At 37.0% G+C, this 15503-nt stretch overlaps 1 protein-coding gene across 1 annotated transcript; it reads right to left on the minus strand.

Annotated features, from left to right (window-relative positions):
- Window positions 1–6426: 6426 nt before the first annotated feature.
- Window positions 6427–15138, minus strand: LOC127961905 (serine/threonine-protein kinase pim-2-like). Its single transcript, XM_052561215.1, has 5 exons — window positions 14835–15138; window positions 14381–14475; window positions 13023–13392; window positions 12772–12894; window positions 6427–6440 (listed from the first exon to the last, which is right to left on the minus strand). Exons 1-5 carry the CDS (start codon window positions 15136–15138, stop codon window positions 6427–6429), a joined length of 906 nt encoding a protein of 301 aa, XP_052417175.1.
- Between the last annotated feature and the right edge of the window lie 365 nt (window positions 15139–15503).

Consider the following 15503-nt stretch of genomic DNA (forward strand, 5'->3'; position numbering starts at 1 on the left):
AATGACATAGAATTTCATAGTAGGAGTTACAATTTCAAAATAAAAGTCTCAAACTTGGACGTTTGCGTTTATAATTCTGCTCAAATGCAGTTTTAATTTACAAAGAAACCTCAAACATCATATAATACCCTTCCACATTTCCTCCAACACTCATTTTTTTTGGATGAATGCCTAATAACTCAGACAAAAAAATGGGAAAAACATTAATTTTAACAAACTGATTAACTGATCATTCATTTTAATTAAATGATTAACTGATGCATAACTAAAAATGTAATAGACTTTGTGAGATGAGTTTGACTCCATCCAGTGAACAGTGGATAGAAACCGCATATGACTTGATTGCAGAAATATCCAGGAAGATTCTTATATAACTTTCAACACTACCTTCTTTACTCAAGCATTGCTACTTACAGAAAAAGAAAAAAAAAAAAAAAATCTAGGACTGCTTCAGATATTTGTTTTAAGACAAGTGCAATTCAAATATTTACTTAGAATAGAATAGAATAGAATAGAATAGAATAGAATAGAATGAGCTTTTATTGCCAGACATGTTTATACATACAAGGAATTTGTTTTCATGACAGAAGCTTCCAACGTGTCACAGAATGACAGTAACAGAGAGAGAGAAAAAAAAAAAATGACAAAGTAAATAAGAAATAAAAATATACCAATTGACAATTGTATGTGCAGATATATTTTGAGCAAATTGAAATGTAGACTAAGCATGTGTGCTAGATAAATAAGTGTATAAATGTATAAATAGTGTGTGTTCCATGTTTATTGTTTAATGTTCATGATGGATTGCCTGAGGGAAGAAACTGTTCCTGTTTCTGGTCGTTCTGGTGCTCATAGCTCTGTAGCTTGACCAGATGGCAACAGTTTAAAGAGGGAGTGTGCTGGATGTGAGGGGTCCAGATTGATTTTACCAGCCCTTTTGCTCACTCTGGATGAGTACAGTTCTTGAATAGAAGGGAGGGTTGTACTGATGATACGCTCAGCATTTCGGACTACTCTCTGTAGCCTTCTGAGGTCAGATTTAGAAGCTGAGCTGAACCAGACAGTTACTGAAGTGCAGAGGACGGATTCAGTGATGGCAGATTATAACTGTTTCAGCAGCTCCTGTGGCAGGTTGAACTTCCTCAGCTGGTGAAGGAAGTACAACCAATGCTGAGCCATTTTCACAATGGAGTCTATGTGTTTGTCCCACTTCATGTCCTGGGAAATGGGGGTGCCCAGGAACCTGAGGAGTGCTGATCGTACGAGTGCTGGATGTGTATTTTCCCAGCCTCGCTAGCTGCTGCCTGTCTGTCAGGAAGCTGTTGATCCACTGATAGATGGAGGTGGTCACGGAGAGCTGATTTAGTTTGGGCAGGGGGAGGTTTGGGATGATCGTGTTAAAGACCAAGCTGAAGTCCACAAACAGGATCCTCACGTAAGTCCCTGGTCTGAGATGTTGCAGAACATGATGCAGTAACATGTTTACAGCATCGTCCACAGACCTGTTTGCTCTATAGGCACACAGAAGAGGATCCAGCAAGGATCCAGTAATGTCCTTCAGATGGGCCAGCACCAGTTTTTCAAAAGACTTCATGACCACAGACGCTAGAGCCACGGGCCTGTAGTCATTTAGTCCTGTAATTTTAGGGTTCTTTGGGATGAGGATGATGGTGGAGCTTTGAAATATGAAGGGACTTTTTTTTTAAAAAGCTGGAAAAGCTGATGCAATTATACTGAATGTTTGCCGGATGAATAGATGAGTTGATAGAATAATTAATTCTGTTACAATTACTTTGTGCAGATGAGATAAAAATATAACTGATTATAACAATGGCAGCAGATGTCTTCCGCTGTTGTTTTGGGCCAGACAACATGTAGATGGAGGATCCCTGAAGAGAAGATTCTTAAGTTGATGCAGATTGTCCTGAAAATGGGGACACTGAGCTTGGTTGTCACTGTTGCTTTTGCTTTTTCCCAAAATTCACTTCTTGCCAAACTTCATTGTTTATCTCTTCCACAACAACCAAAAAAGAGCAACTTAGAGCACAACAACCAAGAGATGAACTTAGAGCTAGAGAGTTTATTCGTATGCGAGAGAACCTTTTAAGTCAAATCAATTCACCTTTCAAAATTCAAAATAGATTGCGTCAAAGCAACTGAACAAAATTCATTTGGAAAACAGTGTCTCAATAATGCAAAATGATAAAGGCAGTTCATCATTGAATTCAGTGATGTCATCTCTGTTCAGTTTTAATTCTACCTGAGCCGGGGGGGGGGGGGGGACTACAGATTTGTGCTTTTTGTTACTGGGGAAAGTTAATTACTGTAATTTCCACATTGAGATTATTACTGTAATGTGTTAATCTCTAACGCTGCATATTAAGCGTGAACATAGGCCAAGAGCTTAACACACTTATCATGTGTGTCTATACTCTTACAAAATGTGTTCACCCAAAGGAGAAAAACCTGTTTGATGAGGGCCACCTAACACAATGAATCCAACAAACAGAAAAACTCAAAGCCCTATACAAGTCAGATAGACCACATCTAAAGAAGAGAATCAGGGAGTGCAGTACTCTTTTGTATCTGACAGATAATGAATAACAAAAATACATGAACTTCTAAAGCCTGCTCAATACACATGAAATAAGTCTCTCCAAACTTTAGCTGTTTTTCCACCCTTGGGCTGAATGGTCCCAATAACAATAAGAAATGTTTCCAGGTATGTTTCCACTTGAGCTTGGTTTGTCACTTGTTTGTTGCCTGACTACTACAGTAGTTTCACTCTAAGCTATTTACATCCCATACCGTATGTGAACACTTGCATTAACAATGATGTAGGGTTGACTGTATTAGGGGATATGAGAGCAAAATTAAGGTTAAATTAATTAATTAAATTAATTTGTATTATTAATTAGCTATTGTGGAAGATATCTATATAATATTATTACTGGAATCTTAGTCACTTGTAATAATTTTGGGCTTAAATATTATTGCTAAAATGCACTTAAGATGAGTGTAAGAGTGTCAGATGATGTCTTTCTATTACAATGGGGTTTTCTACAGTATATATTTATGATTATAGTGATCATCAGGGATGTTCCGAGCCAATCTCTCAGACCGGAATTGGGGCAAATCAAGTATTTTGTTACACACATTTTGTGAGATGAGAGGGGCAATCCAAAGACAGGCAATATATCCAAAACCACAACTAGACTTAACAGGCTAAACAGACTAGAAACTAGGATCTTGATCTTGAAACATGATTTTTGAATCGTGAATCACCGATTTCGGACAGTAATCGATTTCAAATGCTAATGATCAAATTTATTGCGATCTCTTTACCAATTCAATTCTTTCAAAATAGGCCTTTATACACATTAAATTACTACAAGCACGAATTAATGGAGACCTTGAACAGTGTCTGTGCCTCATCACGCGCTCCACTAACCGCCTGTGACTGTCACAGGATTGCGCTCGCGCTCACTTTGTCTCACTGTTTTTTTGAGCAGCTGATGTGTGGTTTCATCTCTCCTTAAGACTCGTGGCCAGTAATGCTAAAGTGAAGTAGAATTACTTTTCTGTATTTTTTCAATGGCTCTCGGTCATAACGACAACATTACTCTCAGCAGTCAGCTGCGTAGTTATTATATAGACAAAGCAAAAATGTAAGTGCCTAATGCACTGTTCCATTGAATGATAAATGTGTTTTAACAATGTTAAAGGGAGCCCTTCATCTGTTTCAAGTCATCACAGATCATCACAACTTGGAAAACCTCAAAAAAATGCCAAATGGCTGAACCCTGTTGGGCCTTATTCTTCACACGCTTCAACTTCCCTGTCAACTACCGTTCTGGCACACAGAACACCTGAGCTCACGCCTTGTCTCAGATTTAACAACCCCCACAGGAATCCTCCTCTCCAGAAACCATTCTCTTGTAAGGCTTTTCAACTCATTCTTCTACCCAGATTACCTACCACTATGGGAACTGCTGATTACTGTTTCATCATGTGTTCAGGAACTTTGGTATCCCCGAGGACATTGTCTCCGAGCATGGACCACAATTCATCTCTTGAGTCTGACAAGGCATCTTCCGGCTTCTAAGAGTTTCAATCAGCTTAACCTCTGGATACCACCCTTAATCCAATGGCCAGACTTAGCGGAAGATCCAGGACATTAGGAGATGCCTGCACAGTTACTGCCATCAGAATCAATGGCGGCACGCAGCTCAGAGGTAGAATGGCGGCACGCAGCTCAGAGGTAGAATGGAGCTCTGGCTTTGTTGATATATCACCTCATTAATCCATCATACGAATTACACTTTTGAAAACAAACTAAATCAAGTATGGGAGGGCCCACGATTGCACAGATGAAAAGAGTGGAGGAACAATTGGAACTGATCAGCTTAACACTGAAAAACGTAACTAAACAGGAAAACTTGACGGCATTGAATGAGAAACTGTCAGCTGATATTCAGTCGCTTAAGATGTTACTGATGAAGAAAGATGAGAAAATAGCTATGTTGGAGAATCGAATCGATGATCTTGAACAGCACACGAGAATGAACGACCTCATTATAACTGGCTTGGAAACGAAACACCGTAGCTATGCGAGGGTGGCGGATCCAGTGGCTGGAGTCCTCGGTGCTGATGCACCGGAGACGGAGACCCAATCTCTGGAACAGCAGGTTGTTTCATTCTTGGTGAGCAAAGATATCGAAGTTCAGAGTGAAAACTTTTCTGCCTGTCACTTGCTACCTAAGAAGCGTCATTCTACGATCCTTGGGCCTCCGGCCATAATTGTGCGCTTTGTGAACCACAAACACAAAATCGCGCTGTTGAGTCAAGGGGGAAAATTGAAGGGCACGAAGGTTTACCTCAACGAACATCTCACTAAGAAGAATGCCGATATTGCTAAGGACGCTAGATTACTACGTAAAAATGGAAAGATTCAGTCGACATGGACCCGGAACTGCAAAGTGTGGATTAAGACTGGATTACGACCAGAGGATGTGAAGGTTTTGGCGATACGGGAATCAAATCAGCTGGATGAATATAAATGAATAATTTCACTCTCAAGAACTCCTGTTTCTACTACTGCCGATGGATTGTTTGGGTTTATTGAGTGAAAGGATTAACCCTGATGTGTTGGTTGAACGTGAGTCTTTTTGGTGTGATGTCGTTCTTACAAGGTACTATCTTAACATTTCTTTATTATGACATCAATTGACTCTAGTCTCATAACAAGTGACTGGAAATACGCAGCACATGTAATAGATTCATGGACTCTAAACCCATTTGAGCTGAACATTGACAACAACTCTGCAATTTATGAAACCTTTTTTAATCCTGACTCCAATAACAATTATCTGAATTCTGTTAATTTGTCGTGTGAATATTATACCGAACAGCAGTTTAATTTCTTGCCTTGTTTGTCTCCTACACATTCTGATCAAACCTCGTTCTCCACGATTCATGTGAATGCACGTAGCTTCAGAGAAAATTTTGATCACTTCTTATCTACCTTGTCACACTCCTTCTCAGCTCTAGCATTTACGGAAACATGGCTTCATAATGACACATCACATCTCTATAATCTAGTACACTATAATGCTATCCACTCTTGTAGAGAAATGAAAAGAGGAGGAGGAGTCTCTCTGTACGTGTCTGATTTATTTAAATATATTCTCAGAAAGGATTTAAGTAATAATTTCAACCTAACATTAGTAGAATCTCTATTTGTCGAAATTCCCTCATGTTATTTATTTAAAGGGAAAAGCATTGTGATTGGATGCATTTACAGACCACCTGCTTCTGATATAAATACCTTCATTGATGCACTTGATTCAACCTTAGATATTATTTCAAAGGAACATAAGCTCTGTCTGTTACATGGTGATTTCAATTTGAATATTCTACATGCTGATCACACTGCTGCACATGATTTTCTTAATACCCTATACTCTGTAAATTTCTACCCTTTGATTACAAAACCTACCAGGGTTACCTCACACTCAGCCTCTCTCATAGATAATATTTTGTTTAACTCTTTTGATTATAAAGTGTCATCAGGGCTGTTATGGTGTGACGTGTCAGACCATTTACCAGTCTTTCAAATTATACATTCTGTCTTTGGAGCTTGTATTACTAATAATGCGCATGTAAAATACCGAAATTTCACCCCTAAAAATATTGGAATATTCAAATTAGCCATCAGCTCTATCATATGGGATGAGGTCATATTGTTGCAGGATGCTATTAAAGCCTATGATTTATTTTTGACTCTCTTTAATTCTGCTCTGGAATCCAGTTTTCCTCTGATAGCTGTGAAATCCAAAGTAGCTAGAGATAAACCCTGGTTTACTGGTGAATTGAGGAAAGTATCTAGAAAGAAAAATTGGTTGTATCGCAAGTCTGTCACCAAGCCTACTCCTCATAACCTAGAAACATACAAAAAATATAGGAATCAATTCACAAGCTTAATTAGGGCGACTAAAAAAAAGTTTTATGCCGACCAGTTTAATCGAGTCTCTAATGACATTAAATCAACCTGGAACATTATAAATCAGGTACTGAGTCGTAATAGGAAGGCTGCATCTGCACCCACAGAGATGAGGGACAATGATAGGTGTCTATCAGACCCTATTGATATAGCTGATGGCTTCAATAATTTCTTTACCAAAATTGGTTCTGATTTAGCACACAATATCCAGAAAACCGATAATGATCCATGTAGCCAAATAAATGGGCAGTACTCTCCCCTCCTTAATCTTGATCACCCAACTACGCAGGAGGTCCGAGATATTATTTTTTCTCTAAAGAACTCAGCCCCTGGCCACGATGGCATTAAGAGTATCCTCCTTAAGGAGACCATTGATCATATTATTCAACCTCTTACTTATGTAATCTTTTTATCATTTCAATCTGGAATTATTCCCCAAGCTCTTAAAATTGCTAAAGTTATTCCGATTTTTAAATCAGGTGATACAAAGGTGTTTAGCAATTATCGTCCAATATCTATTCTGCCCTGTATTTCTAAAATATTTGAGAAACTTGTCTATGAACGATTAAATAAACATTTAATTGTTAATAACATTATATACAAACATCAATATGGGTTTCGAAAAAAATATTCAACAGAACATGCATTAATACAGCTTGTAAATTATATATCAAATGCCCTCGATAATAAAAAATTTGCGCTCGGTGTTTTTCTCAATTTAAGTAAGGCTTTTGACACTGTTTCACATGATATTTTGATTTCTAAGCTTAATAGATATGGCGTGGAGTGTACTGCCTTAGTTTGGTTTCGCAATTACTTTATTAACAGAGAACAATTTGTTTATCTCAATGGTTTCTTTTCTAAAACTTCTAAAATTTCATTTGGGGTTCCTCAGGGTTCTATTCTGGGTCCTTTATTGTTTCTAATTTATATTAATGATTTATTCCTTTGTTGTGATCATTTTCTACCGATACTATTTGCAGATGATACCAACCTCATTGCAGTACACGAGGATTTTGTTACCTTGATCCAACATGTTAATGACGAGTTAAAAATATTATCAAATTGGTTTCGCACTAACAAGCTAACGTTAAATGTCAAAAAATGTAATTTTATGATATTTCACAATATTAATAAATTCTACCCCAAAGAACATGCTTGTATAGAAATTGATGGAGCTCTAGTTACTCAAGTGGCTTCTACAAAATTTCTCGGTGTCCTGATTGACGAAGGTTTAACTTGGTCCAAACACGTTGATCTAGTCTGTACAAGATCCTCTAAAATGTTAAATATTCTAAGAATTGTTTTACCTACAATTCACTCATCTGCTCATCTAACACTTTATTACAGCTTTTTATTTCCCTTTATGAATTATTGTAATATTGTCTGGGGTGCTACTTTTTCCACCTATCTCGCAAAAATTGCTAAAATTCAGAAGAAGTTCTTGCGTATGATTTCCTACTCTTCTAAATATGTTTCTTCTGCACCTCTATTTCTCAGATACAAGATTTTATCAATTGAGAAAGTCAATGTTTATTTATCATGCATATTTATTCATAAGTTTATTTATAAGAGAGAAGATATCCCACCAACATTACAACACTTCTTTACTTTTATTTCAGATACTCATATCCATCAAACCAGGCATAGAGAAATAAATCTTTTCTTACCGTTCGCTAGAACTTCAGGTCATAAAACTGACCTCAGCTTTAGGGGTCCTCAACTATGGAGTAAATTAAGTTTGTCTCTAAGATCCACGTCCTCTTTGCTTGTCTTTAAAAAACAGTTGAAAGATCTTTTGATTTCACAATGACAGCTTTTGTTATAGTACTCTGCAGTATACTATAGTCTTGTTGACTCTCATATGCTGCTTTTTACTTTTGTTTCTCCTTTACTATTTCCCTTTAACATCTGTAACTTTAAGTTATTTTCATTAGGATAATTATGCTTCTGAAAATGTTTTTTCCCTCTTTTTTTTATTTTTCAACTTATTTTGTCTGCGTGCCTTTTTCTGTTTATTTATGCAAGTGGAGTGGAACTCTGTATAAACCCAATTGGGTTTCGTTTCCTCCTTGTACTGTATCCATGTGATATCCGTGCAGAACAAATAAAATAAAATAAATAAATCAGCAAGACAGGAGTCAATTTCTATCCTGGGGTGAGTATGTACAGAATTCCCTCTTACCATCTTACCATTCCCTCTTACCATCCAGGAGTCAAGGTCTGTCTGTCCACACAGGACATCTGCCTCTGGCTGCCCAGTTGTAGGCTGAGTCCCTGGTTTATGGGTTTGTTCACCATCAGGAGGCAAATAAACAACAACATGTACCATATGGACTTACCTTTCACTTATCATATCTCACCATAATTTCATGCTTCCTTTTTAAAACCTTAAATTAATCCTGTCACTCCTTCTTCCCCAGGACCTGAAAAGCCTGACTTACCACCTTCACCTCCATATTACTGGAGAGGAAACCATCTATCGGGTCAATACCATCTTGGACTCCCAGTGTTGAGGGGGCCAATTCAATTCAATCTCTGTACTCTGGCAAATCTGTTGTTTACGGTTTTTCAGTTGCATTTCCTGCCCAATGAATAAACCCTTGAAACTTATATGTTTGCCTCTTTGAGGTCTCCTTCTGTGTTGTGACAACAGTATTATATTTATTTATCTATCTCTTACGGGGAAGTCGTGGCCTAATGGTTAGAGGGTTGGACTCCCAATCGAAGGGTTGTGGGTTCTAGTCTCGGGCCGGACGGAATTGTGGGTGGGGGGAGTGCATGTACAGTTCTCTCTCCACCTTCAATACCACGACTTAGGTGCCCTTGAGCAAGGTATCGAACCCCCAACTGCTCCCCAGGCGCCGCAGCATAAATGGCTGCCCACTGCTCCGGGTGTGTGCTGTGTGTGTGTGTGTGTGTGTTCACTGCTCTGTGTGTGTGCATTTTGGATGGGTTAAATGCAGAGCACAAATTCTGAGTATGGGTCACCATACTTGGCTGAATGTCACTTCACCCACTTTATCCATATGGGGTACTTTATAAATTGGCATACAATGTTTTAAATATGTCAGAGAGTTTTACACACCCGTCTGGTATTGTTTCAACATTTCCCCGCCTTGAAATATGACGATAAATGAAACAAACTGTGATTAGCTGTTTGATATGTCGGTCAGACCGCCTCATGGGTGGGCCTTGGCAAATGAAAGTTGGTCTGGCTACGCGAGACTAGGGCGATACAGACACATTTCCTCTTCCAGGCAGATTCATAACATTTTATGTTGATTGAAAATGAGTATCTTAATTATTGCACTGATTGTGGAAATGGGAATTGTCACTGCTCTTGCTGTTTTCTAAAAGACACTTTCTAATTTGTGAAGGTCAGTTATCTTTTGCTACGCATCAGAAATAAATGATTTGAGTTTTCTCATTGTGATGGATGATTACGTGAATTTGGCCTTTGTTTCCCCTCCTATTTATATACCTGTGAAACAGGATGCAATGGCTAGGTCATTTTATTTTCATAATCACCCTGCTGTGCTCAAAATTGTAAATATGAATGGGAATATACTTCAGAGATATTTTACTCATATAATTTCTAAGGGTACTAACAATTGTGCCCTACTTGTATTTAAAAAAAAAAAAAAAAAAATCATAATGAGATATTCCCACGTTTTCAGTTGTGAAAGCTTAGATTATTATTATTATTATTATTATTATTATTATTATTATTATTATTATTATTATTATTATTTATTTATTTATTTATTTTGTAAAAAGATCAAAAGGATTCATAATGCAGTTTTATTTTCACAGCCTTTTTTGATCATATTTACCAAGGATAGCAACAATTCTGACCATGACTATATAAATGCTTGGCCTAGTGGCCAAACTTCATATTGCCTGTAAGGAATCCTTAACTGGACTGCTATTTTCCTCCTGGTTGGCAGGTGGCGACCCTCAACAGACTACTGCTGAACATTACCACTCATTATGCCTGATGCATCACACCTGTGTCTTGCCCTATTTAAGTTTGTTTGTGCCATGCCTTATTGTTCAGTCTTGAGCCTATATAACCTGTTGCAAGCTAAGTCTGTTAAAGCTTAAGTCTAAGTATTTGGACCCTTGTGTCTATTTTTCTTTGTACTGTTTTTTGGAAGCACGGCTTCTTTTGTTTTGTTGCACCTTTTATTAGTAAAGTTTTGTCTTGTTGAAGACCCACGACTCCTGGCCTTTTGATCATCCCTGCTCTTGGATTCATTTAGTGGAGTTAGCTCAATCCACTAACTCGTTACATTTCCTCAGTAAGAGCAGAGTGTGAAGGTTAGCACAGCTCTCGGACTAAATCTTAAATATCTTAAACTTAAATTTTATTAACTAGATGGCACAACTTCACCACAGCACTTTCCTAAACATTCATGTTCCAATATACACCTCATGAATTATCTTAGTGCAAGGACTTGCTCCTGATAACAAAAGTATAAGAAAGTTCTTAATGTCAGTTTCCTCTTTAAAAGTAAAAGTCCTAGTAAAGTTGAAAAAAAAGTTCAGAAATTCAGAAAGCAACTTAACCCTTATAAGAGGTATTAAGGTACAAAATTATTAGGAGTGTGGATAAGGACTTTTAAGTGGCTTATTTATTTATTTTTTTTATTTTTTTTTAGCAGTGGATAATTTTAAAACTTGGAGAAGAAATGTGTTGCACACAATAAGTTAATAAAATCCTTCACATTAGATTGTGCATGGGTCATGTTTGTGACCGATCTTACAAGAAACATCGTAATATCTCCTATTGTGTCTCTGTTCATTTCCTATCAAATATGTTAAGTACGAAATTGACACACACACATATATGTGTGTGTGTGTGAAAAGTTTGGTTCCAAAACCCAATAAACGCCATTAGAAAAAAAAAAATTCTGGTCTGAATTGTGACAACCAGTTACAGTGCAGTATTTCACAGTGCACTCTAGACAGTAATGGCGGCACTTTGATACATCCGGCATCCTAGTTTTCATTAGTCTCACGTAGCCAGATCTTCAGACTGAAGGTCTGGAACTCATGGCAGCTTTGAGAACGATCACAACAGGATGCGCTCGGAAGAGTTTTAACAGTTCGGACATTGACATATAATATACATGACAAAATATATATTGTATTTGGGATAAAACCACTGCTGTGTATTGATACCTACTGACACTAATACTTTATATGAAATAATAGTTTGTCATATGTGGACTTTTATGTTAAAGTGTGTTTTCTGTGCCATTTTTGTAGTTAGTTTTTAGTCTCCACCAATGTGTTATATTGTTAAACCTCTTTTATTTTAATTAAACGTTTATTTTAAGAAGTTAAAGGGATAGTTCACCCAAAAATATAAATTCAACATAAGAATTCACTTATCAGTTAAACCTGTAAGTACTTTTGATATTGTAACTAAAGTTTTACTTTTCTTTTTTTTCCTGATAAGCTTCCCTGATTTTATTTTATTTTATTTCATTTACTTGCTTATGTACTTATGTACTTAAAACGACTCAGGTTGCAATTTGGTCTGGAAAGAAGTATAAATACTTACTATATGGATATTGTATTGAGAGGATCAATCCTTAGAAAAATATTTGTACCAAATGTTTCAACTAGATACTGTATTACGTATTTACAGTAAATAAGAGTTTTTAAAATAAACTTTGAAGCTTACAAATGCTGATGGAGTATACATATTTACAAAGAAAGACATCAAATTCTTTATTTATATGCTTAATAGGACATTTATTATAATGGTAATGTGTGAATATTGTAAGTAAAGCATTAAATAAAGTTTAAAGTTTTTAAGTTTAGGCCTGTGGAATGACTACTAAATGACAGCACTGCTTGCTTTTTTTGTGAGAGTCATTACTTAAGTTTTTATTATCAGCCTTTTTTTTCTCAAATATTGTGTAACACTACCTCATGAGTGATATTCTCTTCGCTCCTTCAGCTCTTCCTAAACCATTCATGTTCTAACAGCTTGTCTAAAGTCAGGCTGCTGCTCTTGCACTGATTTAGCAGATCACAGCATTCTGTTCGAGTTTTCAAGAAATAACTGGTTAGTCCTGTACCGTGTGAAGCATGTGGCATGTGAATGTTGTCATATAAAGTATATTCCGAAATGTCATCATTTTTGACATTATGTCTGCCACTTATATATTAAGAAGCTGATGAGGACTTCTTAAGATTGTGCTAAGTTTGTGTGAGTCTAACAATGTTACTGTTATTGTGTGTTGTCTTCTTACCACTGGATAAAGTGGAGGAGGGAATCATCTGCATCTCTACAAAGCTGATTCCATTCACCATTCTGAACAGCAGAACACCCAAAGACTTGACCGTAGCTTTGACCGCTGGACACCCTGTGTACTCTGTTCATGTAGGCAAGAGATTTTCAAGAGTGTTGAGCATCATTTGCTAGATTCATCTGCAAGCCATTAGTTTATATGTATATACCATTAGAGAAAATAGGACTTAATGTCCTAAAATGTCAAGCTACCATCATAGTCAGAAGTTTCAAAAAGTTTGCCACAGCCAAAGTCTATTAATTTGAGCTGCAGTGTCTCTGTGTTGACCAGGATGTTGTCCGACTTGATGTCACGGTGAAAGACACCCCGGTCCAGACAGTGTTTGGCTGCGAGCACCGCTTGGCGCATTAAGCCACGTGCCACAGTTTCTTCAAGATAACCTCCGTTGCTCAAGGTGAAGCTGAGCAAGGTCTCACATGGATGTGGATATTCCAAAATCAAGATGTACCGATGATGCTGCTCAAACCATTCATACATTTGGACAATGTTGGGGCTTTGAGGAGGCTCTCGCACCACCAGATTTAGAGCCACTTCCCCCAGCAGAGGTCTGATACTCCCAGGCTACAGAAACGTGATAAGCAAAGAGTTAACTGTTGTCTTTAACTTCCATGTGTCTTCCATGTGTGTATCTAGTTTATGCAGTAGGGTAAAAAGTCTGAAATCACTAGGGAGAATGGCACAGTTTGGCATTCATTTCTAAGTAAAAGCTCAGTTTTATCTAAAATGAACTGACAATTTAAATGAAAAGTTGGAGTGAAAACACTTCACTAACAAACACTTTAGTATAGGGACCAATTCTCACTGTTAGTTATTTATTATCATGCCTATGATAAACATATTTGCTGTCCATTAGTGCTCATGAAGCACATATTCTGCATGACCATATTCTTAATCCCTAATCCTAACCAATACCTGAACTGAACTACCTTACTAACTATTAATAAGCAGCAAATTAGGAGTTTGTTGAGGCCAAAGTAATAGTTAATGGTTGTTAAAAGTGAGAATTGAACCTTAAAATCAAGTGTGACCCTTTATTTCGCTTTACACTTTACACATTCAGATTTCAAGATTTTCAATTTGCTCTTAGATTTTTGGACTCACCTGTATATATAACGTATACATTTACATTTAATAACTTACAACATAAATAAAGCAGTCCTGCACCGACTTGGTTAAAAATTTGATGGCAACCTGCAAAGAGAATAAATAAATTGATACAATGATACATCAATGTTTGTATATATGAAAATCTGTAAACTGTTTTACGTCAGATGGAGTAACTCCTAGAAAACTTCATGATATTATTAATTTAAAAATGTATTACATTTGAAAAATACGTTTTTATATTATTTATATAATATTTATTTTTGGAATGTATATTAATAACAATAATCTACACACTTGACATTATAACACCATATTTTAAATAAAATAAAAAAATAATGCTAGATGCTATAACAACTTTTCAGACATGTGGGGATAAATAAATAAATAAATAAAAAAAACCAAGTGGCAAAATGTTTTGATGAATAAAGCAAGATTGGTTTACCTTCTGACCATCAGATCGACGAGTCCCCTCATAAACAGTGCCAAAATTTCCTGATCCCAGTGACACTCCCACATCATAAAGGGAGAAAAATGATCCTGTGAAGAAAGAAAGAAAGATGTTAATATATGGTATTGCTGCTGGCTTTGATTATTACAGAAATTCCAAAAGTAGTTTACTTTGCTGCGTGCCTGAATATTTATGAATGGCTTTTACAGAGAATTGTTTATTACATGTATATTACTATTTCTTTTAACCATGGAATCAACAATATAACAAAATCAAACTAAAATGCTTCATGCGCCACATGATACATGCTGATACATAAGGTATTAGACAGACTGGCACATAAATACAAATGTGAAGAAGGTGGAGAAAAGTCAAAATAAGTGAAAACTGAAAGGAATAAACACACACACAATAACTAAAGGACAGAGTATAATCACAAAAGACTCACCGACAGCTGGACCCGGAAGGGATGTTAACTCTGAATGAAGGCCAGACGGACCTGGGACAGGTTCTTGCTTGAGATCAGGTGTCAGTTTAAGACTGGACTGACGAGAGACATTCATTGGCTGAGAATCAACCAGATCGGTGTGAGGTGGCAGCTCATGATTGGATGCACCTGGCTGGGGATCCATTGGCTCAGGGTCAGGGTCAGGATCAGGACTGGTTGGATCGCTGTCAGGTGTCAGCTGGAGACTGGATAGACCCGAGACAGAGGAAGGCTCAGGACCAGCTGGATCGGTTGTACGTGTCATCTCGACACTGGGTGCTTCTGGGACAGCTGTTAACTCAGATTTGAGTGGATCTTGCTGAGACTCTGGCTTGACGCTGTCTGGGTCTACTTTGTTGCCCCTGTAACAGAACAGGACTGTATGCTTTACAGCTCTCCATGTTTGTCAGAAGAATGCACACGTGCCTTTGTTCTTTCTCATTTTGGTTTGCTTTTCTAGAAAGTGGCATAGAAGACCATAACATATATGACCTAAAATGAAGTAATTAACTACTTGTTTATTGAACGCATAAAATCAATGTCACATTTGCAATCGTACTTATACACTTCATGTTGTATGTTGCATATAATATGTTATAAATATGAAAACTAATTATGACCCCTGCTTTT

This window comes from Carassius gibelio, chromosome B7 (assembly GCF_023724105.1).
Source record: "Carassius gibelio isolate Cgi1373 ecotype wild population from Czech Republic chromosome B7, carGib1.2-hapl.c, whole genome shotgun sequence".
In the NCBI taxonomy this organism is placed as follows: Eukaryota; Metazoa; Chordata; class Actinopteri; order Cypriniformes; family Cyprinidae; genus Carassius; species Carassius gibelio.